Source organism: Dermochelys coriacea, chromosome 2 (genome assembly GCF_009764565.3).
Source record: "Dermochelys coriacea isolate rDerCor1 chromosome 2, rDerCor1.pri.v4, whole genome shotgun sequence".
In the NCBI taxonomy this organism is placed as follows: Eukaryota; Metazoa; Chordata; order Testudines; family Dermochelyidae; genus Dermochelys; species Dermochelys coriacea.
The window spans coordinates 260,002,823-260,029,612 of record NC_050069.1 but is presented as its reverse complement, the minus strand read 5'-3'; the positions used below and the strand labels follow the sequence as shown (position 1 = coordinate 260,029,612).

At 47.7% G+C, this 26,790-nt stretch overlaps 1 protein-coding gene across 1 annotated transcript in view; it reads right to left on the bottom strand.

Moving 5' to 3' along the window:
• PLCD1 (phospholipase C delta 1) overlaps window positions 1-26,790 on the bottom strand; it is a 95,045-nt gene that overhangs the window by 54,537 nt on the left and 13,718 nt on the right. Inside the window, exon 3 of the mRNA XM_038390475.2 lies at window positions 10,063-10,291. Within this exon, the coding sequence (XP_038246403.1) occupies window positions 10,063-10,291 (229 nt within the window). The remainder of the gene's footprint in view (window positions 1-10,062; window positions 10,292-26,790) is intronic.

Here is a 26,790-nt window from a genome sequence, read left to right as displayed (position 1 = left end):
TTTGTTAGTCTCTAAGGTGCCAGAAGTACTTCTTTTCTAATTGGCTCATTAACTCCCCTGGCAATCCTTGGAGTCCGAAATATTTGATTGTCGAGACATGCCCAGAGATTGTGTGTCACAGTATTTATATTTGGAGTAGGAAGTGTGTGTAAACTGTGAGAAAATGTTGCCTTTTTCATGGTGTTGAACTTTGCATCTTCAAAGACTAGGCAAGTATTAAACAATGACCTTGCCCAATATCCCTGTGAGACTGGTATTATTATCCCTATTTTATACACAAGGAAACAAAGAGAGGTTACGCTTTCCCTGAGGGCACTGTGACCAGTGCAGGGTTGCTCTTTAATAACTATTAATATTTGATCTGGATGTCACTAGCCTGGAGTATGGGGACCATCAGTTGGGGTGCATATTTCTTCACTGGAGTCTGATTGCATAGCAGAGCCTACCCACCTGGCGGAAGGAAAGGAGGCTCTTTCTAATGACTCCCTAACAGCTCACACTTTATGGGTCATTAAGGGACAATGCCAGAGTAAGTAGCATTAATTGCTCTCACCCACTCTCCTGGGAAGCACCGATTCTGAACAGATTAGTGAGACTGAGGGTATATCACTATGCTACAAAGGCACAGTTGTAGCACTGCAGCTATGCTACTGTAGTGCTGTACCGTAGACACTTGCTACGTCGACAGGAGGGGTTTTTCCATCACTGTAGTACTCACGGAGTGGTCAGTGAGCAGGGGAGCCATCAGCTCCACCCAGAAAGGCTTCATGTCCTGTGAGGGCTGCTATGAACACAACTTTGTCCTCCAAACCATCACTGAAACAGCCAGAAGAGCAAGGAGGCAGTGCACGGTAGCATGGCTCGACCTGGCTAATGCCTTTGGATCCATGCCCCACCACCATATCTTTGCCACGCTCCAGGAGTTTGGGATGCCAGAGAACTTCCTCCGTGTGACCCGAGAGGTGTACGAGGGATGCAGCACAACCATTCGCTCGGTCGAAGGGGAGACTGCCGAGATCTTATTCCAGAGCGGAGTTACGAGGGCTGTCCCCTCAGCCCCATCATCTTTAACCTCGCCAAGGAGCCATTGCTGCGAGCGATCTCCAGTGGTACAGATGGCTTCAACCTCCACGGCGAGAGGGTGAGCGTCCTGGCTTACGCGGATGACCTGGTCCTGACCGCAGACAATCCAGAGAACCTCCAACGTATGCTAGATGCCACCAGTCGAGCTGCTGATTGGATGGGGCTCCACTTCAATGCAAAGAAGTGCGCATCTCTCCACATCGACGACAGCAAAAGGGACTCGGTGCAGACGACAGGTTTCCAGATCCAGGGCGAGCCCGTCATCCCCCTGGCAGAGGGGCAGGCGTACCGGCACCTCGGCACGCCGACAGGTTTCCATGTCCGGCAGACACCCGAGGACACCATCCAGGATGGTGCCAAAATCGATGCCTCCCTGCTAGCACCATGGCAGAAGATAAACGCCCTGAACACCTTCCTGATCCCCCACATCTCTTTCATCCTAAGGGGATCAGCCGCGGCGAAGGTACCCCTCAAGAAGGCAGACAAGATTGTCTGACAGCTGGTGAAGAAGTGGCTGTTCCTTCCCCAGAGAGCCAACAATGAGCTGGTCTATATCGCCCACAGGCATGGCAGTGCCAATGTCCCCCGCATGGGTGACCTGTGTGACATCACAGTGATCACCCACGCCTTCCACCTGCTGACGTGTCTCGACGCCATTGTAAGGAACATCGCAGCAAATGCCCTCCATGATGCAACAAAGAAGCGGATCGGCAGAGCCCCCTCCAACCAAGACATCTCCACCTTCCTGAGAGTTTCTCTGGATGGCGAATTCGGACAGGACGGTGGTGACATCGCTTCACTGTGGTCCCGCGCTCGCAATGCCACGCATCGCCTGGGGAAGTGCACTGGCTGCCGCTGGGAGTGGTGCGAGGAGCACCAGGAGCTGGGAGTCCTGGTACCGCAGATCAGGTCCGACGACAACACCATCATCACCCCGAGGGCCAGGGGCATGCTGGAGAAGGCCATCCAGTCACTGTACATGGAAACCCTGAAGCGTAAACCGGACCAGGGTAAAGTCTTCGAACTGACCAGCAAGTGGGATGCCAGCAACCACTTCCTCGCCAGGGGCAGCTTCACCCGTTTCGCCGACTGGCGGTTCATCCACCGTGCCCGGCTCAACTGCGTCCCGCTCAAAGGAGCCGTCCGCTACAGGAACCAAAACAAGCGTTGCAGGAAGTGCAGCTACTCCAATGAGACCCTGCCCCACATCGTGTGCAGCTGCAAGCCCCACTCCAGAGCCTGGCAGCTGCACCACAACATCATCCAGAACCACCTGGTGAAAGCCATCGCACCGCGCCTGGGGGAGGTTGCCGTGAACTCCACCATCCCCAGGACGGACAGCCAGTTACGACCTGACGTGGTAGTCACCAACGAGGACCAGAAAAAGATCATCCTCATCAACATCACGGTCTCCTTCGAGAACAGGACCCCGGCCTTCCGTGAATCCCGAACTCGTAAGTTGGAAAAATACACCCCCGTGGCCAACACCCTGAGAACGAAGGGCTACGAGGTGCAGATAGATGCCCTGATTGTCGGAGCCCTGGGCGCTTGAGACCCCTGCAACGAGTGTGCTGTGGACCTGCTGGATCGGTCAACGGTTCGCACGGCTCATGCGGCGCCTCATGGTCTCGGACACAATCCGATGGTCCAGGGACATCTACATCGACTATGGGAAAGGGACTGAGAGACTTTTTCCACTGGACCACATGAACTGGAACCATAAACTCACTGAACATTAAATCCCACCAAATGAGGGTAGATGCATCCTCATCATCATATCCACTCATTATACTCCACAATGAACATAGCCACTATCTGGACAACATACCCCCATATCTCAATGTCTGTACTTTGACCCGTTAAAATTTTACTCCCAATCAGGGAGACTGCAGATTATGTATTCCTTACGCCACCCGCTCCTAAACTGAATTTTGCACCCCTTGATAATCTGTATCTTACTCCCTGATAACCAGAAACTTCTATGCCTAAACTGTACCATTTTCTTTTTACTTCAACATTATCTTAATAAAATTATTAAATCTACCCCCTCAAGAGGCAGTAGCTAGGTTGACAGAAGAATTCTTCCATCTGCATCTAAAATGGGGATTAGGTTGACCCAACTACATCACACAGGGCACGACATTTTTCACAGCTCTGAGTGATGTAGCTAGGTAGACCTAGTTTTAGGTGTCGACCTGGCCTGAGAGACTCAGACGAGGAGTCAACCATGTGATGCCATATGGAATATGGGTGACCATTTATAATATTATGGATACCAATATTACAAAATTGTAATGAGTCATATGCCAAAATATGCCATGTAAGGTATCAGTGGAAAAGTTATGATATGCTAAATATGATAAGCATATTTATATATGTGTATCTTCTTTGTATCATGAGTTATAAATCACAGAATCATAGAAGAAACCACTGGAGGTCATCTAGTCCAAGCCCCTGCTCAAAGCAGGACTAACCCCAACTAAATGTGTGCGCTATATCTGCATCTCAAACCTGTGCTGGGTTTCTGGATGGACACCCCAGACAGTTTGGCATCAGCACTATCCAGCCTGCTTACTGGCCCATCAAGGACAATCAGTTGTACAAAGAACCCATTGAGAGAAGCCAGAGGCTACGCCTATGAGTCAGTAGGACATGTAGAGACATGCTTACGGCCAGGGGACTCCAAGTGCTTTTCCATGCCCATGTGCTGTGAGCTTGTGTTTGGGACAGAGGATGTACATGCCACATAGCAAAGGATATAAAAAGGCAGCTGCATCATCTCCATTTTGTTTTCAATCCTGCTTCCCATCTCAGAAGTAACTTCTCTACAAACTGAAGCTTTGAACAAAGGACTGACAGACCCATCCAAGCACTGGATGTGTTCCAAAGGGACTTTACAAGCCAGCAAACTCACCAATGTTGCTAAGAACCTGATATGGACTCTGAAGTCACATGTATGTATCTTATTGCTTTGACCATTTAACAGCTCTCTTTTCATTCTTTTCTTTGTTTTTATAATAAACCTTTAGTTTTAGATACTAAAGGATTAGCTGGCAGTGTGGTATTTTGGGTAAGATCCAAACTAGTATTGATCTGGTAATGTGACTGGCCCTTTGGGGATCAGAAGAACGTTTTGTACAGTGAATAGAGTTTTAAATAACTTTTCACTTTACTAGACCTAGGTGCTGATTGGGAGCCAGAGACTGGAATGCAATAAAGAAAGCTATGTGATTTCTTCCGATAACCAGTGTGGGGGATTAGGAGCACAGTTGGGGACTGGTCGGTGAACTACAGTGTTAAGCATCAGTTTTGGGAGAATCTGCTCTCTTTTTTGCAGCCTGCCCATACCTTGGCATTTTCAGTGTGGGCTACCCTAGGCACCTTGGGTCACAACCCAAACCTACAGGAGGATCTGGGAATGCAAGAGATTGTGAATTACTTTTGTTCTCCTCCTGGAACAAATCCTATCTAATTTAGATGCTAGCGCAGCATAAGGTTAAATGAAACGAACTAAGTCTGCTATTTGTTATTTTCAAATCCCTTTTTTCTAAAATGCTTAGTTCCAACTGCTAAATAAAAATACTGTCTTTTTCAGAAGGCCACATTGCTCACTATATCACTGATCACATATTTCTGAAGAGAGTAAATGCAAGTACCCGAAACCCAGTCAGACCCACAGGGCAATAAGTGACTGGTATACATAGGGCAGTGTACCTGTGATGGGGTGTTCACGCCACACAGGATTGGAAGGCGTTACAGTCTATTAACTGTAAGGCTGCACCTGGAACGAGAGCCAGGGAGCAGGGTATTGATAGCAGGTTCAGCTGTGCAGGTACAGGCAGGGCCTATAAAGACAGGAAGCTGGGCTGGGAAAGAGCAGTCACTCCCTGGGAAGAGGGAGGAGGTTTGGAGCTGGTACTCCTAGAGAAAGACGGGGGAACCAGGAGTGGTAGGAAGCCATCCAGGGAAGGAGCAGTGAGGGCTGGGAGGGTAATGCACAGAACTGCTAGGCTGAGGGTCCCTGGACTGGAACCTGGAGTAGAGGGCGAGCCTGGGTTCCCCTACCAGCCACTGAAGGAGTGGCACGAGGCAGTGAATGGGAAGACTACCTAGGACTGCTGAAGGAAAGACTTTTATATATCCCAGAAGGGGGGACACTGAGTGACCTAGCTGAAGAGGACACTGGGATGAGAGAGAGAGATGGTGTGACAGCATGCGACCATGAGAAGGTGCACCCCATCACAGTACCTGAGTCCCAGCCCAAAAGTACAAGATTCACAAAATTCCACCCCGAGAGAGGTGAGGACCAGAGGCCAAACACTCAGAGAGATTAGAAAGGGGGCAGAGACACAGCTAGCCATCTAACCACAACGGTCACACAACCATTTAACGGTAGAGCCTCAAACACAACTGAAGATTTCCTGGGCACCGTCCTGCCTCTGACATATCCCTCATTTCAGTCCCAAGGTTAACTATATCCCCTCACTTCTGTTGTTAAAAATGATTTACATCAGAAATAAAGAATCAAGGATCAGAGAGATCATATAGAAAGCATCACTCATGCTAACAGGATGAATCCTACAATATTAGAAGTGTCCTGCACGACTAGTGGTTTGTACTCCTCATTTTGGATCTTTGTCGCACACTGCATCCTAGTTTGAGCCTTAGCAGGTTGAGAGTAGGTTGCTCGAGTGGTTGGGGCACTAGGCTGTGACTTGGGAGACCTGGATTTGATTTCCTGTTCTGCCACAGACTTCTGTGTGACCTTGGGCAGATCACTTAGCCATTCTGGGCCTCAATTCCCCATCTGTGAAACGGGGCGTATTGCGCTGCCCTAACTCACAGGAATGTTGTGAGGATACATATGATAAAGAATGAAGTGCTCAAACACAATGGTAATGGGGACCATTTAAGTATCTACGATTGATGGAAAGCTATGGCTTTCATTCCTGTCTGAACAGAGAGACAATATTGTCTCGCTGCTGTTTTAAAGAATCTGCTGGCTCCTGAAGCTAACATCTTTCACTAGAAACTAAGGAAGAATGACTGAAGAATAATTCTAAGGCATCTAGTGAGTTTGTTCAAATTAGAAATTCAGGGGATGTGATTCCAAAGCAGAAAAAAAAAAAAAAAAAAAAGCAAAGCTGCTGCATTTCTCACAGCTTAGATTGAAAGTTCCTATGTATTCTATGGATCAAAGTCATCCCAGGCAAAACTGTGTGCAACTTCCACTGAAATCAATTGAAGCTATGCCTGCTTGCTCTAGAGCTGAACTGTACTGTTAGTCGGGCACTACCGTACATACAGAAGCATCAAAAAAATCTGTCAAATGCCTGATTTTATTCCATGTTCATGTCTTTAAACTAGGGTGGCAAGCACAGGAAAATGTACTGCAGAGAACAACCCTGCCCTGGTAGGGGAAGAATGGACCAAGAGCCCCCAACACTTCTTTCCTATCTATCTGTATTCATATATGATGCACATTTCTTTTCAAGAAATTTCACATCAAACCACAGGTCTAGCCACATCCACTGAAGAAAGACTAAGTTTAAATTCCAGGCTTTAATTAAACATCAGCAAACCTAAAATGAGAATCTTGCTGTTCTGTAATTCCAGGTTGGGTTAGACTGATAGCAACTGTCCCAGACTCGACGCCAACAGGGCACCATAATTAGTCTTCCAGAAATACTGTTTGCCTCCCCACCCCATTTAACTTGGATTCTGACTAGGAGTTAAAGAGAGAGAGAGGCATGTTTCCATTTTGGAAATTACAGCCTTTGCCCCAAACAAATGTTATTGTTATTTAGATACAATCATCTCTACTCTTTGATGGAAATAGTTCAGTGGTTTAAATTGGACATGCTCCAGAGGTGGCTTTTTTGTAGCCGAGACACCCACAGAGGTGGTGGTGGAGGAGTGCAGTCATCACAAATGTTAACTAGAATGAAAACAGCCAGGCAAATATTTCTGTGGGCTTCTCCAGAAAGGAGGACTCTAGAAGGCAATAACCTTCATGAGCCCTAATGAAGGCCCCCGCACCCATGAATACCAACAAGGCATAGATGAGCCAGTGTACCAACATGGTGGCCGCCAAAGTGAAACCTAGCAGAGAGATGGTGGTTTGGCTGCAGGTGGGAGCATGAGGCACAGTGCAAGAGGAGGGACTGAATTGAGTTAAGAAGGGAGCTAAATTTGGGGGTCAGCCCAAGCGGTGAGGAAAGTCTCAACTGAAGTGGTGTATGGGGAGACATTGGCAAACCAGTAAAGTGCCTGAAACCACTATGGCTTATTGTTAAAAGCAGCCAAGTCAGTAGGCTGTAAATTGGCCATTCAGCACTCTCAGTTTGACCAAGGCACGAGCGGAGATGGGGGGGGGTGTTTTGGGTGCCACAGAGAGGGCAGTTTGACCCCGCATCCTTCCTGATAAGAACTGTGTTGAAGTTGCTGATACATGCATTTTAGAAGAGCAGGATGTGCCCCAGGAATTCTATTGGGGTCTCAAGACTGCAAACTCTGGAAAAACCCACACCTGGTTAATCGATAATCAGAAGGAACCTCTCATTTGACCATTAAAACTGCTTACTTTACAAGTTTGCTTTAAGGGACATGTCATTCTATTACTAATGTATAAATAAGGGGGGAAAGTTTGAGGTAGTTGGATTCCTCAGAACTGGACTCTCCCTCTGGATGCATCTTGTGCTCCCCAGCGGCAGACGGGCTGCCGCTGTGCCACTTGAGAGCCACACTCAGCTTTGGTAATTATCAAGGGTTGAGGGTGTTTTACTAACCTGTTGCAGACATGTGTATAAGTGCTTGAGACCAAGTAAAGTTTAGCTTTAAGTGAAAGCACTCTTGTGTTGTCCTGTTTGTGCCAGCCATCTATCGGTCGGACGGCTGTGTCTCCCCCGATTTTTTTCCTGACACCATCTCGCTCAGAGTAAAAGGTACCAAGAGCTTTGGGTTGAAAGAACCCCGGGTAACAGTGGGGATGCCAAAAATGTTTGGGAAACAATGGCCATTCTTCCTCAGAGTTCAGGGCATGCCCTGATCACTAGCTGGGGTCAGGAAGAAATTCTGGTGATCCTGTATTACACGATACAGTACAGTAAATTCCCTCTCCCTATGCTATGATATTCTACAATATTGCAGTTAGGTGCAGCTTGAGGTTTCCATCTGCCTCTGAAACATCTGGCCTTGGTTGCTGTTGAAGACAGGAAATTTTGTCTGGTCCACTATGGCAACTCCTATAGGTATGTTCCTAATGAAAGCCAAAGGGAGGTAAAGTAGGAGGAGATGGAAAGTCACCGTAAACCAGTGAAGACATGGGAGGGGAATACATGGTATTAACAGCTGGATGAATTTGTACTTAATAGACCCCTATCTACTGTGAAGGTCATAAGAAAATGAATGACCTTGGCAGGACAGGAGTCAGGGAGGTCCCTCATTATCAAGGGCTAATTGGATTAGGGAAGTGCCAGTGGCAAGCACTAAACCCCTAATTAGGCTCAGCAAACTCCTCAGCGCCAGAGACAGGCAGATTCAGAGCAATGTCAGAAGAAAGCCAGGCAGGGGTGCTGCACTGTGACAAGAAGACCAGAACTTTACTTGCAGGAAGAATAGTCCCCAGACTGTGAGCACTGGGACATACTAGCTAACATCCAGCTGAAGATGCTGGGACCAGCAGCAAAAGTGCTGGCACCTTTTCTCTCTCTCCAGAGCTAGTGTTTGTTTCTGAATGGCAATCAGGGATTGTGCTTGCCACACAATAACAGTGGAACTAGGACTCCGAGTCACCAACAGTTTAAATGCTGTAAGGGTTCATGGGAAATTCTGTGTCTTACCAAAAGCTTCTGTCATGAGCTTCAAGGGATGCCCTGTCTCCAGTTAAAAGACAATGCAGGTTCCACTGAGAAATACAAATTCAATAGACTTAACACCCCAGGTGCTAGTCAAAGTACAACCCAGGGGAGAGAGGGATGTGGCAGGCTGACTAATGCCTAATTCAACTTGACAGTCCTGCTGGTGGTACCCAGGGACCTCTGTGGGGAGAAAAACCTGCTCCCCTCTCCCTGACAGAGTGTGAGACCACAGCATGCATAAGTATGTTGAATAACGTATAAAAGGACAAGGGATGGTACGATATCTGTAAAGTCCATCCAGGTTAGTATGCTTGGCACTCACAAGACAACCAGTGGGTCAGCGCCTCTCAAGAATCCCAGTGCTGATTCAGGTAGGTTGCTTTAATAGCAGGGAGACCCACAGAGCATCCAAAAGGCCAAATGTGGTTCAAAGAGTTAAAAAAATGCAGCCCAACAGCGAAGCTTATGGATGCTCAAGGATCTACAGCCCAGTGCATGAAATCCTGGCTCCACTGAAGCCAGGGGGAAAATTCCCATTGACTTCAATTGGGCCAGGATTTCAGCCAGTGACTTACTGGCTTTGCTTCTCTGTTGCATTCCTTTCCCCCTCTCCTTGTCTGTAGTGTGTCTACATAGCGAGCAAGCTCTTCAGCAAGAGGTATTCCTCCCATGCTGGCGTAAATGAGGAGTAATTCCATTAAAGTCAGTGGAACTACACTGATGTAAAATTGGTGCACAAGAGAGGAAAATCAGCTCCTTTGCATTATATTTCTATAAAACATCATTAACACTACAAGTCTTTCATTAATTGCCAAGAAATTCCCATCCTGGAGATCATGGTGAATGAAACAAATCCTTGAAGAATCTAGGAAATCATGGCTTTTTTATCTTAAGTCCTCAATGAGACAATTCTTTGTTTAAAGGACTCTCCCATCAGTGTAAATCAGAAGTAAGTCCATGGAGTTATACAGATGTAAAGTCAGTGTCAGAGGAGACTCAGTGCCCTGTTCATAGTGCAGTTTTATGCCCCCGCACACACATACAAATACCCCAACTGAGACAGACAAGTGCATCTTTGTTGTGGTTAGATAACTGATCACTTTTAAAATGCAAAGGATACTGTTGGAGTTTCTGCCTCTGGCTCATGGAATTGCTCTTGGCTATGATTTTCCTCAGGCCTGCAATCCAGTGGCTGGCATCATCTTCAGAACTGGCAATGAGATCCAGGTTTTTCCGCTGGTCTTTAAAGATGATGGAAAAACAGCGATGCTCAGGGACATCTTTGGCATACTTTTCCATCCCCTCTGTCTGGTGACCGGGCCTCACATCCCGAATATCTTCAATGGAGACTGTGGAAACAAAGGCTCCTGCTATCAATGGGGGGGTTAGCCAGTCTTATCTCTGCTCTGAGGCAGATACTAACAAATAACTCTTTATTTTTCTTTTCCAATAACTGCTCCCTGCAAGACCTGAAGGACTTTTCCCCCGACCTCTCGCAAACAGAATGATCAAAAGGAGGAAGCAGCAGTATCAAGAGAGGAAGCTCTCCTTTGTTCTTCACTTTTATCACCATTTTAACAAATAAACAGGACTCATACTGGAACTAGCAATGTGAGACTAGCGATGTCTACTATTTAGAGCCCCGGACTGACTGTCAGGAGCCCTGGGGTCTAATATGACTTTGTTATTATTGACTTGATGTGGGATCTTGTCATTAAGGCCAAGATTTTTCAAACGAAACTAATTATTTTGGGTGCACAACTTGAAATACATATACAGGGGCTCATTTTCAGAGAAAAGGTGCTCATCACATTCTGAAGATTACCCTTTAGGTGTCTCAGATGGTGCCCAGAAACAAACATGCAAAATCACTAATATGGCCTTTGATACCCCATCTGTCAAATGCTTTGAGAGCTTCAGCTATTTGAAACAGCTAGATTATTTTGATGTGTACATAGAGTTAGGTGCAGTATATTTAACAAATGTTGGGCAAGTGTTACCTCAGTGTATAACAATATCTCAGCCTGCTGATCATAACAACTTCATCTACTCTTATCACAGAAGAACTGCTTAAAAAAACCAACCCTAATAAAAACAGAGGGTCTAATTTTCAATGGGAGCAGGATCAGGGCCAGAACACTGGTCCCTTCTGTTAACACTGTCTGCCTTCTGTTTGAAGGCTATGAAAAGGGCAAGTACTTTGGGTCAGATTCTCTTCTCACACTGATGTAAATCAAGAGTCAAACTAGTGTTAAACTGGTATAAGGGGCAGGAGAATCAGGCCCATTTTCTTGTTTGTTCAAAATAAAGAGTCAAAACAGTTGGCCAAAACTGGCAACAACAGGCTAAACTATGGGCCTCAGCTACGCCCATGCTACTCCAAGCCCATCATTGAGGGCAGATTTGATCCCATTTGCTGTAGGGAATCAGGCCACCCAGTTCAAATATAAACCACACAATCTGATCTGTGTGGCATCTTCTGGGGGAAATTGGCCCCAGCTGTAGAAGCTAAATCCATGCCAAATAATCAAGGTGGATATTGGAGAAAACCTAAATAAACAGAGAAACAGATGCCTGTTCAATATGTGGACACAAACACACATTATTAAGCAAATCTGTGTACCTTGAGGCCCTAAGCGCTGACTTGCTGCTCAGTAGGGAGGGAGAGACCTGCAGAGGATGCTGGGTCAGAGGAAAGGACCTAGTTTATCTGTTTTATTTATGCTGGACTCTTTTGGTTTGGAGAAATAAACTCATCCTGAAGAAAGGAGCTGACATTCTGCTGGTATTAGGAGATTTATTTGATACTCTGGTTCTTGAGTTGGCCCACCAGTGAATATGTGGAGGAAATACCATGGATTAAATCTCAGGCTTCATATGCGCTAAGCCTGTGCCCTACCACTTAGCTATGTCCCCAGCCACTCCACCCCATATGAACCAGTGGCTGGACAGCAGTAGAACACAGAACACACTTACTCCTAATGTGTCACTGCAGAAGTTTTAACTGTCAATTCCTAGACGGTTAGGACTTTGGAAAGGATGGCTACTTGTGCAAACAATAAATAAAACTTCATAAGTTTTTAATCCAATAGGAAAACTAGAACTGATTCTCTGGAACCCATGGTCCAGAACCCATGGTGTAGCACAGTGGTCACCAACCGGTCAATCACGATTGACTGGTCAATCATAGAGAATCGACCAGTCAATCATCACAGAGACCCCCTTGGGACTGTCACCTGACGTGCTGAGATTACCTCTGAGCCCATTTTCCCTGCCAGCTTGGGATTCCAGAACCCTATCTTGTTGAGCCAGACATGCTAGCCTGCTGCAACCCAGACCCAGGTCTGGTCCATGCCCCCAAAGCTGCAGACTTTAACCAAAAATTGCTCAGCAGGTTACCTATCTCCAGCACCCAGATACCCAGTTCCCAATGGGATCCAAACCCCAAATAAATCTGTTTTACTCTGTATAAAGCTTATACAAGGTAAACTCATAAATTGTCCACCCTCTACAACACTGATAGAGAGATATGCACAGCTGTTTGCTCCCCCAGGTATTAATCACTCTGGGTTTATCAATAAACAAAAGTGATTTTATTAAGTATAAAAAGTAGGATCTAAGTTGTTCCAAGTAATAACAGACAGAACAAAGCAAAATACCCAGCAAAATAAACACGCAAGTCTAAGCCTAATACATTAAGAAACTGATTACAGGTAAATCTCACCCTCAGAGATATTCCAATAAGCTTCTTTCACAGACTAGACTCCTTTCCAGTCTGGGCCCAAACCTTTCCCCGGTCCTTGTTAGTTCCAGCAGGCATTGTAGATGAAAAGCAAGGGCTTTCTCATGACTGGGACTCCCTTTGTTCTGTTCCACCCCCTTTTATAGCTTTGGCACAAGGTGGAAATCCTTTGTCTTTCTGGGTTCCCACCCCTCCTTCTAAATGGAAAAGCACCAGGTTTAAAATGGATTCCAGTATCAGGTGACATGTTCACATGTCCTGTGAGACCCCTAGTCTCCATTCTTCCAGGACGGGCCCACATGTACTCCAGAAGGTTTGCAAGTAAACAGAGCCATTTACAATCAATTGTCCTAGTCAATGTGAGCCATCAAGATTCTAAACCACCATGAATGGCCCACACTTTGCACAATTACAATAGGACCTCAGAGTTATATTTCATATTCCTAGTTTCAGATACAAGAATGATACATTCATACAAATAGGATGAACACACTCAGTAGATTATAAGCTTTGTAATAATACCTTACAAGGGACCTTTTGCATAAAGCATATTCCAGTTACATCATATTCACACTTATAAACATATTTTTATAAAGCATATGGAGTGCAATGTCACACCGTGGTCTAGCACAGTGGTCACCAACCGGTTGATCATAATCGACTGGTCAATCCTAGAGGATCTCCCAGTCAATGGTGATCTCTGGTGGTGTAATGGGGCTGCTGCTAAGGCAGGCTCCCTGCCTGCCCTGGCCCCATGCCACTCCTGGAAGTGGCCAGCGTGGCCTCATGGCCCTGGGAGGCGCAAGGGGTCTCCCTCTGCACACTGCTTCTGCCTGCAAGCACTGCCCCCACAGCTCCCATTGGCCAGGAATGGGGAGCTGTGGCCAACGGGAGCTGTGGAGGCGGTGTTTGCAGAAAGGGGCAGTACGTAGAGCCACATGCCCCCTCCACCCCCAGGGGCCGCAGGGGCGCGAGGCCCCTTCCAGGAGCAGTGTGGGGCTGGTGTAGGCAGGGAGCCTGCCTTAGCAGCAGCCATGTTAGCTGCACCCCAACCCCTAGCCCTGAGCCCCTTCCTGGAGCCAGCACCCCATACCCCATCCTACACCCGGAACCCCCTCCTGCACCCCAAGCCCCAGCCCTAAGCCCCCTCCCAGAGCCAGCACCCCAAACCCCCTCCTGCACCCCAAGCCCCAGCCCTGACCCCCCTTCCAGAGCCAGCACCCTGTACCCCCTCCTACACCCTCCCCTGCCCTGACCCCCATCCCAGAGCCAGCACCCCGCAACCCCCTGCACCCCAACACTCTGCCCCAGCCCAGAGCACCCTCCTGCACCCAAACTCCCTCCGAGACCTTGCACCCCTCACCCCTTCCTGCACTCCAACCCCCTGCCCCAGGCTCAGCCCAGAGCCCCAGCCCACACTGCAAACCCCTTGGCCCCAGCTCAGAGCCCGCACCCTCCCCGAACCACGAACGCCTACCCCAGCCCGGTGAAAGTGAGGGTCAGGGAGAGCAACCAACGGACAGAGGGGGGAATGGAGTGAGTGGGGTCAGGTTTTGGGGAAGGGACGGGGTAGATCCTGAGTTGCCCTTAAATTCAAAAAGGGATCTTGGGCATAATAAGGTTGGAGATCACTGGTCTAGTAAGATGAGTCCATTGCGGGAGGACATAGGTGAAGGACTTAAAAACTGTCCCTGAAAATACTCTATGGTACACTGCAAGGGCTACTGCTGAGACAAGGGGGACTGGGCAGAGAGAGCTGCTATGGTTAGAGAAGGTAAGTGGGAGGCTGGAGACAGCATATAAACTGATTACTCCTGAAGGAATTCTGCACCACTGTGTGTGCACAGAATTCATGTCCCACACAGATTTTTTTGCTTCCATGCAGAAAAATGACTTTCTGACAGCAAAGCTAAGGGAAGCTGCAAGAGCAGCCACACCTCCCGCCCCAGCAGCACGGGTTCGTCATTTTGGGCGCCCAGAGCAGTCAGCAGAGAAGTAAATCACTGCTGGGGGGCGGGGCTGGAGATGCTGCAGCTAGTCCAGGTCAGACCCATCTCCCGTCTGCCCAACCCCCCATACCCAGACCCCCCATACAAGCCTCACTCCCCACACCCAGGACCTCACAACAAACCCTCACACCTGAACCCCCAACCCATCAAGCCCCTCCCCCCACACCTGGCCCTCCCCAGCCCCACCCCGGCCGTTGGCTCCTACCAGGCTGGCCCGCACGTACCCCGGAAGGTTTGCAAGTAATAACAGAACCACAGCGGGCTCAGCTGCTAGTTCCGGCTGGGCTGGGGTGGGGAAGAAGCACTCTTCCCCTGCCTGGAGCGTCCAGGGCCAGGTCAGACCCACCTCCAGAAACCTACCCCGGCCCACACTTCCTGCCCCCATTGGTCCTCAGCCACAGGGCGAGGGGTCACTGTACGGGAAGCTGCTTCTCCGTCTGCCCAACCTCTGGGCATCTGGATCCCCCCATACCCAGATCCCCACACCGAGCCCCAACTTCCCTGCCTCTGGACCTCCACCCCTGCACCCAGATCACCCTCTGCTGAGTCCCTCCCCCTTGCATCTGGAGCCTCAGAGACCACCACCCACTGAGTCCCCCATACTAGAACCCCTATACTGACGAGCACCACCCCCTATGTACCTGGACCATCCCACAAGCCCCGCCCCACACCCAGACCCCAACCCCACTGAGCCCCAACCAGCTGCAGTCAGACCCCCACTTCCCCAGCACCCAGATCCCCCCTGCCGAGCCCAATCATCCCCCATCCAGACCCTTCTGCTGGGCCCCAACCACCTTCAACTGGACCCCCCTGCAGAGTCCCATTGTCCCTGCACCTGGAACCCACCCCAATGAGCCTCTGTGCATCCACAACCCCCCGCACCTGGACCCCCCACCCACTGAGCTGTCCACACCCAGATTCCCCACCCAGAACCCCCTCACCCCACACCTGGATCCCCCCACACTAAGACCCTCCACACTTGGATCCTGCCGGGCTGAGCCTGTCTGCCCACACCTGATACACCTGGTGTGGCGCTGCTAACCCTGGTGAGTTGCTTCACCAGCTACTCCTGAGGGAATTCTGTACCAAAAAAATAAAATTCTGTACATAATGTTTTAAAATTCTGCAAAAATCTGCAAACTTTATTTGTCAATAAATAAATGTGGAGGCTCCAGCATGGCAGTGGGGAGCACAGGCAACTGGCTGCACGGAGGTGGGAGATCATTCTGCAGCCCCCCCATCCCCAACCACCCCCTCCCCAGACACAGACCTCTGAGGCAGGCCCAGCACTTGCCCTGTGTCAGGGTTGGGTGCAGCCTCACTGCTGAGTCCGTGTTCTGGGAGGGGGGGTGGGATCAAGAGAGTTGCTCTGGTTAGAGAAGGTAAGTGGGAGGCTGGGGACAGGATACTGGTCAGCATATAAACTCATTACTCCTGAAGGAATTCTGCACCACTTTTGAGTGCACAGAATTCATGTCCTGAGCAGTTTTCTTTGCTTCCATGCAGAAAAATGACTTTCTGACAGTGAAGCTAAGGGAAGCTGCAAGAGCAGCCACATGCCCCTCCCCAGCAGCATGGGCCCATCGTTTTGGGCGCCCGGAGCAGCCGCCAGAGATCTCCCACCTCTGTGAAGCCAGTCACCTGTTCTCCCCACTGCCACGCTGGAGTTTCTACATTTATTTATTGACATATAACATTTGCAGAATTTTACAATATTGTGTGCAGAATTTTTAAGTTTTTGGTGCAGAATTCCCTCAGGAGTAACTAATTAAGCAAGAGCTCAAGAGAGCTTGTAAGTGTGGAGATTTTTAAAAGACATTTATTGGGTGGATGGGGATTTTTTAAAAAGCTTTATACAGCTCAAAGAATGCATTCATCTCTAAAGACAAGAGCTGAAGCAAAGCAACTGGGCTGGTCTATTTCCAAACATTATCTCTTTGCTTCCATTGGAAAATCTGGGATCAGGCCCAGTGCAAAAACATTATCAGATGCCACAGAATAGGGAGGCTACTGTACATGAACAGCTAAGGCTGAGCCCCAAACTAAGCAAACACTGTATAGCAGGGACACACAGATCAGCTAACAGTGAAAAGGAATCAGAAACAGAGACTTTTATAGCAGAGGAACAAAAATGGGACAAATTTAGCAAACAGATCGACCCAATGAAAGTTCATGAAGCTGCATGGGTGTAACTGAGAACAGAACAGAAAGTTTATCACTGCTTCCTGCTTTGCCTGGATGTTAATATCTGCTACGGAGTTGATTTGTATATAGGCAACTGCCTGCAGCAAAACACAGGGAGACTTTCATAGTTCTGGCCCCGGGCAGTGCCGGGTTTACAATGGCGCCAGTGGCGCCATGGAGCTGGGCCCATGCTCAGAAGGGACCCCGGCCTGCTCCGCTTGCACTGTGCCCTGAGACCCCACCAGCCCGCAGGCTCCCACCCTACCTCCCCCCTACCCCTTGCTCCTCTCGGCCTACCTGCCGGCCAGACAAGGGCTCCTCTTCACCCCTTGGCCTCACCTGCCGGCTTCTCTCTGTCTCCTGGCCAGACTCCAGTGCACCTCCAGCTCCGGGCAGTCTCTGCTTCCCATCACCTGTGGGCCCCCCCCCCGTCTCCCCGGAGCTGAGCAGCCTGGGAATGGTGCAGAAGCCTAGCCAGTCTCAGCCAGTTGTGGCGGGGGGGGGCAGTGTGGGGGGTGTGGCTGGGTCCCTCCAGGCAAGTGGGTCCTGAGGGAGCCCATCTGGGACAGGCCCTGGCCTGGCTGATCGCGCCACTCCCGAGGGGCCGGAGCGATTCCCCACCCCGGGACCAGCCCTGGCTGCGGCTGGCGGCTCAGCCGGGCAGACACAGTCGCCTCCCAGGGGGCCAGTGAGTGCAGCCAGGAGGCAGGGCGTGGGGGAGAGGGTCTCTGGAGGGTCGGGGGGTGGTGCTGGGCTGTGAGGGGGCAGGAAAGATCTGCGTATATTGGGGCACTAGGGAGTGGAGGTTCTGTGTGGGGCGCTGGGCAGTTGAGGTGGGGCTATGGGCAGGGAGGCGCTGGGCAGGGGTGGTGTTGGCCAAGGTACTGTGCATTTGTGGCAGGATCTGGGGTGTGTGTGATTGGCATAGCGGGTCTGGGGGGGCTCTGGTCTTAGGGAATTGAGGGGGTGGGGGTTTCCAGTGTTGGGCAGGGCGGATGTGTGGCACGGCATGGCCTGCCCCTGAGGGGAAGGGGCAGGCTGGCAGCACAGGGCCAGGCAGGCCACTGTGCGTCTGGCAACTGCTGGTTTGTAAATAGTGCCCTCACACTGGGCTTGGCGGAGCAGGGCTGCCCCTGCCACACCATGTCCCGGTCCAGCCCCTCACTCCGGAGACCCACTCCACTGCGCCATGCTCGAGGAAACCAGGAGTCACTTGCTGTAGCTGCCAGACAACATTCCTCTCCCTATTAATTAGCTGACAGTACTACGTGGTACTCAGTGACATTGAGTTATTCTCACACACTCTAATTGACTCAATGAATCAGATCTGTTTACTGCCAGAAAATGTAAATGAGAGGTTTAGCCACATGCTAATAGCTAGCAGCCATATTTTCATTCAGAACTGCCTGTCAAGGTAGAGCTCATAGTTCTCTATCCAGCTGCCTTTCAGTTTAAACTCTGCAAGATCTGTCTGGCAGACTGTCAAGAGCAAATAACAGACACTATCCAACCACAAAGCCACAGCATCAGCTAGGACATCTGCAGTGAGAGAGCCTGCATATCATAATAAACACAACATGCTGGGCACAACAAGCGTCAATATTATTTTGTTTGTTTAACAGGGTAACATAGTTTCTTTCAGCTGCACTGCAGGTGATTAACAATTAAGGGCTAAAAGCTAAAATGATTATGACTTCTGTACCAATTCAATCTAGAATTCAACAAATCTCCCTTCACAGGGAAGGTCCAGGGTTGTAAAACGCTGCTCCTCATTGTGGGATCATCTAAGATATACACACGTTTTACAAGAATCTGGTGCATAAATTTTAAGCATATTATAAGATTCCCTCTATAATCCATTCATCTAGATTTTTATGTCATACTCAGCACCATGGTATGGAGAACTGTTTAGACTGCCTTTAGAATCCCCTAAATCTAGTTTTAGGCTCACACGCACTTACCACTACTGCCTCTTACACATAACCTCTGAATTTGGCCCTAAAACATGACATGTGGGGCCTGTCACAATCCACGCAGAACATGTGCTGTGGAGAATAGGGACAATATCTTGCCAGCAGACTGCCCAGCAGGCAAATAGCCCAAGATACGCAACAGGCTGGTTTAAAATGCAAAGCTGGGCAGGTCCACATTTGATAAAACTTGAGAGACTTTGATAAACACTCATTATCAATAGACTTATTAGTCAGATGGTTTTCTTTTCACAGTGACTTGAGCCTTGCATAATACATTCCCATCAGCACATATTTTCAGAGACAAAGACATCTGGCTGTGGAGCCAAAATTCCTGAAAAACTGTACAGCCAATCAGGGGGGAGAAGTGGTCATTTCAATCGACTGATGTATAGTTTTGCCATGTCACCCCTGTCTTTGCATCTCTCCACTGACTCCCTCTTATCAATCACAGTAAACATGAGCTACTTCTCTTCATGTTTAAGGTCCTTCACAGCCTAACCCCACCCTACCTCTCAGCTCTTATTCAGTACTGAAAGGTCAACTACTGCCTCTGAATCCCTCATGCCAGCCTCCATCACCCACTTGTTACATTTTCAATCAAGCACCTTGGTGCTTTCTCCTCTGCTGCCCCACATGCTTGAGAAGAGCTTCCTGTAAACATCTGTAATATGAATGCATGATCCTCTTTCAAAACCCTCCTGTAAGCTCTCCTTTTCCATAAAGCCTATAAAGATCTTGACAACAGTTAGGCTGCTAGTATTCTGAGTCCACTGTGCATCATGATGACCAATATTATCTCACTGTTTCCTTGTACTCCCTCCTCTGTCTGTAGCTATCTGTTTGTTGTCTCTTGTCTTATACAGTACTTGTGTTCGCAAAAAGAAAAGGAGTACTTGTGGCACCTTAGAGACTAACAAATTTATTAGAGCATAAGCTTTCGTGAGCTACAGCTCACTTCATCGGATGCATTTGGTGGAAAAAGCAGACAGATTTCCACTCTATACGGCTAAATTCAGTGCCTTGCATAATGACAGGTTTCAGAGTAGCAGCCGTGTTAGTCTGTATTCGCAAAAAGAAAAGGAGTACTTGTGGCACCTTAGAGACTAACAAATTTATTAGAGCATAAGCTTTCGTGAGCTACAGCTCACTTCATCGGATGCATTTGGTGGAAAAAGCAGACAGATTTCCACTCTATACGGCTAAATTCAGTGCCTTGCATAATGACAGGTTTCAGAGTAGCAGCCGTTTTAGTCTGTATTCGCAAAAAGAAAAGGAGTACTTGTGGCACCTTAGAGACTAACAAATTTATTAGAGCATTGTAAGCTCTTTTTGTTCTGTTTGTGTACAGTGCCTAGCACAGTAGAGCCCCAGTACACAACTGGGGCTAATAGGTGCTAGAACAATACAAATAATAAATAATAGTAATTAATAATTATGTTGACTTCATTGTCCTAAGCATTTCATTCATTGACTGGCAGAGTAAGCTTGGCACCATATCACACCCTTTCCTTTCTTTCTACAGTAAAGTTAGCGGGGTTGATACATCGGAGATTCAAATGTTGCATCCACTCACTTGGTAAAATCAGTAACCCTGATTTGTAACCCTTTTAACTTTTCAAAAGCATTTTAAAGGAAATGCCTAAACCTCCATAATAACTCAGTCATGAATGGCTTTCTGATAAACACTGTCTCTAAGGTGCCACAAGTCCTCCTTTTCTTTTTACTGATCATTCAGTCCATCAATGGATCAGTTTTTGCACTAATCATTCACTATGCCCAAACTATATAAAAACACATCCTTTATACAGTTGGAAGTTGAAGTCAGCAAAGTTCAGTTGGAAATGAGGGATTTTTTAAACAGTGGGGGGTAATTAGCTGTTAGAACAGATTCCCCGGGATGTGGTTGATTCTACATCCTTTGGAATGGTTAAATCAGGACTGGATGTTCTTCTAAAGCATACACTCTATTTTAACCACAAGTTATTGAGCTAGATGTAGAAATCACCATGTGAAATTCTTTGGCCTGTGCTATGCAGGAGGTCAGGCTAGTTCAGGGGTTCTCAAACTGGGGGTCGAGACCCCTCAGGGGGTTGTGAGGTTATTACATGGGGAGTTGCAAGCTGTCAGCCTCCACCCCAAACCCCGCTTTGGTCCAGCATTTATAATAGTGTTAAATATATAAAAAAGTGTTTTTCATTTATAAGGGGGGGTCGCACTCAGAGGCTTCCTATTTAAAAGGGGTCACCAGTACAAAAGTTTGAGACTCACTGGGCTAGTTGATTATAATGGTCCCTTCTGGCCTTAAAATCGGTCACTTCTAATGGCTGGTATAAACTGACTTCACAGGAACTATCCTGATTTACACCAGCTAAGAATCTGGTCCCTTGTGTGTTACTCCCATTGGAATTAATGGCAACTGTAGAGACTCAGGAACTTTGAAAATTAGGACACTTATATTTAGGGGCCTAAATATGGGCAGCCACATTTTCACCAAATTTTGGGCTAAATCTTCTGCAAACCCATATGGAAAAATCCTGTAGAAATTAACAGGGACTAAACAGAAAACAAGGAAAATAATAGGGTTCTTTAGAATTACTCTGCATACCTATAGAATTTGAAAAAGAATTAGATTTTTTTAGTAGGTTGTAAACCATGCATGGGATTCAGTAGCCAGTCTAAAGGACGGCCCAAACATTCTACAGGAAAGTTACCATTTTGTATTCAATTCTATAGGGCTTTTCAGTGAGGGTAAGTAGGGATAATACTTATCTACTACACAAGAGTGTTGAGAGGATTAATGAGTAATAATACTACTCTGGACTTGTAGAACATCTTCCAACTGAAGACTGCAAAATGCCTTACAGACCTGAATCCCCACAGTACCCCTGTTATTATTCCTATTTTACAGAAGACAGAACTGAGACATGAAGAAGTTAATGCCTTGTCTATACTCAAAGAGTTGCTCTGGTTAAAGTAAACTGATCTAAATTCAATCTAGTTAAACTGGCACAAATTCCTATGGTAGATGCACTTAAAATGTTTCAAGCTGTGCTTAAGTCGGTTTAGCCTGCATCAGTAAGTTACTTTTTCAATCAAGTCCATTAAACTGATGTACTAGAGCTGATCAGAAACGGGCTTTTTTTCTGTGAAAAATTAAAACGTTTCATCAAAAAAATTGAAAGCTAAAACTGTTAAGCCAAAATTAAAATGTTTCAGTCAATACCCAAACAATTTGATTTGAAAATGCTGCCACGATGGCTCATGGGAGTTATAGTTCATGGGCTCCATGCCCCCGTTTTCTTTTATGAGCTGGGCTCCCTACCTGGACTACATTTCCCATCTGGCTGAGCCACTGCAGTGTATCATGGGAGTCCCTGGTCATGTTGCATCATGGGAGATGTAGTCCAGCTGGGGAATTCAACCCATAGAGGAGAATGGGAGAATAAGGTACCTGAACTGCAACTCCCATGAGGCACTGCAGTGTCATTTCTTGATCAAAATTTTTCAGCCAAAAATTTTTAGTTTTGGGGTGTTTACAAAAGCCATTTTCCACAAAAAGCAGACACTTTTCATGAAAAATATCATTTACTCAGAAAACAATTTCACTGTCAAGTTTTTGACCAGCCTGTTTAGACAAGGCCTAAGTTAAGCAGGGACTACACTGGTTTAAGTGAGTCTACATTAGAGATTTCCACCGGCGTAACTAGATTAATTAAAAATCAATTTTAGTTAAAGAACTGCAACTTTTAGTATGGCCAAGGGCTACGTGATTTGGCCTAGTTTAATGACAGGACAGAATCAGAGCTAGCAATAGAACAAATCTGTCCTGAGGCCTTCACCTGAGGAACATACTACCTCCTCCATTCATTAACGCAGTGCGGTTTGTAACGTGCTTTGACGATGGAAAGTGCAAGGTATTGTTCTGACTGGCTATTTGCCAGATTCCCAAAGCAGACATTTCCTCTTGGCCATCTGTTAATCCAGTCACTTGAATGACCTGTTATCGAGAGACCACCATAATCTCTCTCCCTTTTCCATTGAAAGCTGGGAGCCGATGTTTGGGGTTTCTTTGTTCCCAGACAGAAAGCCTTCTCATGAGCAGAAGCCTGTGGGAGAAGATAAGTGGCAGCAACAATACAGGCTGCACGCTGCCACTGTAGTTGAATGACAAGTAACACAACACAGAGTACCAGGTCTAAAGGCCTGACCTCTCTGGAGTGAATAAAGCACACAGGGGACTCCTGGCCGACCTGGCAACTTCCAAAGTGTACAAACAAGAAGCCCCCATGTTATGTGTTGTGTGTGGAGGCCTGGAGCCTACTGGAGTAGTGTGGAGGCCGGGATACACCAAACTGGCCCTGCCTCTGTGTTCCGTCTCTAAGGTATAAACAAGGAGTCCTGCTCTCTCTGTTATATCTAATGCAGGCTGCACATCAAGAGGCCAGACTGTGACAGCCCTGTGGATGGGTGCACTCACAGGACAGGAAAGGTGCAAAGACCCTTTCTTCTCATCATATCCCCACCCCTGTGCTGGGTTCAAGAGCAGCGACTGCTCCCAGCTAGTGCTCCCAGGACACAAGCCACCCCAATGGGGGTAGGCAATGTAGCTCTACCGCTCCAAATCCATCAGTGGACCAGACATGCTGCAAAGGAGTACAAAGAATGCACTATCCTAAGAAATCATGCAGCAGGCCTGTTCCATCTGTTCACTGCCTGAAGTGCTGAATCCTTCTCTACTCCTGCCAGAATCATGTAGCTTCAGACCAACCCAACTGCAGGGCAGTTTACCACTGCGACCATCTGGCACCAAGTGCAGTGGACTTGAGACAGCGCAGCAAAAGCTGTGACAAGGCTAGGATGAGCCTGGTGTCAGGGCTCATCGGGGTCACCACAGATCAATGTAGCACAGACCAGTCTCAGACTGGGACAATGATTCAGAGGATGTAAAACCTTATAATGCACCTAAACCTGGAACACTAATTCCTGAGGAAACATCTCTGGTTGAAGAGAAGGACGGCCTTGCAGGACTAAGCTCACACCTAGGGGTTCAATCATCAGGGCAATGCCCCTGCTTCTGCCACAGGCTTCCTCTGGCACTTGGGCCAAGTCACTCACATTCAGATTTTTCACAGCCCCACACCTGGCCCTTGGTTTGGAAGGTAGAGGTCAGCTCCTGGATCTCCCACACTCAAAGGGCCCAAAAACTTGGGCTTTATATGACCGGAGTGAACTCACCCTTTGTAGGTAAATAGCTGAATTCAATGCTGTCACTCCAGCCCAGCATTTGCTTTTAATTTTGAACAACTACCCGCTGCCATCCGCTATGCTCAAATGCTGCGTCCAGTTCTGACGCCCACAATTCCAGAAGGATGTTGATAAATTGGAGAGGGTTCAGAGAAGAGCCACGAGAATGATTAAAAGATTAGAAAACCTGCCTTATAGCGATAGACTGCCTGAGCTCAGTCTATTTAGTTTACCAAAGAGAAGGTTAAGGCCTTACTTAAACATATTCTATAAGAATTTACCTGGGAACAAATATTTAATAATGGACTCTTCCGTCTAGCAGAGAAAGATATAACATGAGCCACTGTCTGGAAGCTGAAGCTAGACAAATTCAGACTGGACATAGGTCCCAACTTTTTAAAGGTAGAGAAACTGATCATTGGAACAACCTATCAAGGGTCAAAGTTGAGTCTCCATCAGCGACAATTTTTAAATCAAGACTGGATGTTTTTCTATAAGATATGGTCTAGGAATTATCTTGGGAAGATTCCATGGCCTGTGTTATACAGGAGGTCAGATTAGATCAGTGGTTCTCAAACTGTGGGTCAGGACGCCAAAGTGGGTCGTGACCCCATTTTAATGGGGTCGCCAGAGCCAGCATTAGATTTGCTGGGACCCAGGGCTGAACCTGAAGCCTGAGCTCCACCCGCACCTGGGGCAATGGGGCTCGGGCTACAGCCCCCTCTCCCTCAACCCAGGGCAGCAGGGCTCAGGCTCTGACCTCCCCTACCCCAGGGGTCAAGTAGTAATTTTATTGTCAAACAATGCAATGAAGTTTGAGAACACCTGGACTAGATGATCACAATGGTTCCTTCAGGCCTTGAAATCTATGAATTTATTATGCTAGCTACTAACTAAGAGGAGTCTCTGCCAGTTCATTATATGAAGGGGGGATGGTGGTAACTAAAAATACAGTCCCATAGGGTCAAGGGTTTTTCTCTCCATTCCAGGAACAGGCTGCAGGGAGCTTTCTAAACTCTCTCTCATTTCTGCCATCCAGCATGTACATCTGTTTGCTTTCAAAGCTGTGTGTCATACTGAGAAGACACAACTCCCTACTCCCTCTCCCTGCTGCACTGGGGGTAATGTTTCTGATGCCTGCTGCGGCTCTGTGGCTCACCCTTGTACAGGGCAGTGCGCAGAAAATCACCGGAGCTCCTTTCCAGTGAGATTTTGTAGTGAACGAGCAGGAGAGGAGTTCTGGAGCCACACTGCCTTCAGGCTGCGAGCCAGCTCTCGTGGGCCTAGCAGCACCAGGCTGGGGCAGTGCCAGGACAAGTCCAAGGGAAACTCAGTGTGCTGCAGGAAGTGGTGCTGGGCTGGGCCAGCACTAAACTGATGCCTCATTATGGTGCTAGGCCCAGGATCGACAGAGGGTAGGGAGACATAAAAGCCGAGGTCATGGCCGTTTAGGGCCTGATCCCGCTACCACTGAAATCAGAGGCAAAATTCAGGAAGAGCAGTGTCAGGCCCTATGAACACTTTAAGAAAAGCATAAGGACTAGCCCCAGGGATCTTCCCAAATCCTGATGTGGGTCCAGGGCCCAGATTCTCAAAGGGACTTAGGCACCTAACTCCCATTGAAATCAACGAGAGTTAGGAGCCTGAATATGTTTGAAGATCTGGGCCCAACTTTCTAAATTCCTGCTGTACCTTTGACTGGATAGGATATTCCCCTTTACTTCCCGTCCTAGATGGCTGTGTACAGTGTTTCGATGTGCTATGAAACATACACTGTGTGTCAAAATATCTGAGTAGCAGCTGACTACAGAAGATTAACAACCTTCAGGATTTTCACTCCTGCTCCCATCTCTCTCCCATGAGAGCTCTTGCTGGTCCATACGTCCGTATGTACTTACTAGGCATCTGTAGCTTTGACTTTTATGATTGCTGTTACAGAAACGAATGAGAAGGTGACTGCAACGTCATCATTCCAGCTTAAAAGCAAAAAGAGGTGAACCAGAATGCCTGGCAGTGCAAAAGGGCTTGGGCATTACGGGCCAGATTTTCCACCCACAATTAGGGCCAGCTTTTCCAAAGACGCTCGGCACCAGTCAGCTCCCATTGCAACACTCGACCAGGTTTCCAAAAGAGCCAAGCATCCAATGTGCACCCAATGTACTATGCGCCTTGGAAAAGCTGGTCCTGTAAGCCTCAATGAACCATGCCAGAATCACAAAAATCAATGGGCTCCTGTGCTAGCTGGCTCCACAGGGGAGGGCAGATTAGATCCAAGATGAGTTCTGTAAACAGAGACATCAGTCTCGCAGGATGTCAAGCCGGCATCTTTCAAGTGCCCATAATTCACAACTATTTTAAATGTATAATCAGAACATTTAAAATATAAAAGACCATACGGTCCTTGGTCAATAACAAGTGTTTGGTTTGAAATCCAATATTATTCTTCGTGACCAGGAGGAGCAATTATAACCCACTGATGTGTGTTACAGATCCCCCGCTGTGCCTGACCCACATAGAGGATGTGAGTCTGTTACAGCCCTCAGCTACAGCTTGGCTTTGCAGCTCAAGCTGTCGAGACTCACGTTGTTCACCATTGGTGGCCATTACACAATGGCTTAAAACAAAATTATTTCTGTTGACTATACATCCAGTAGCCACACTAGCAGGAAATCTCTCAAATCAGAAATATGACCCTG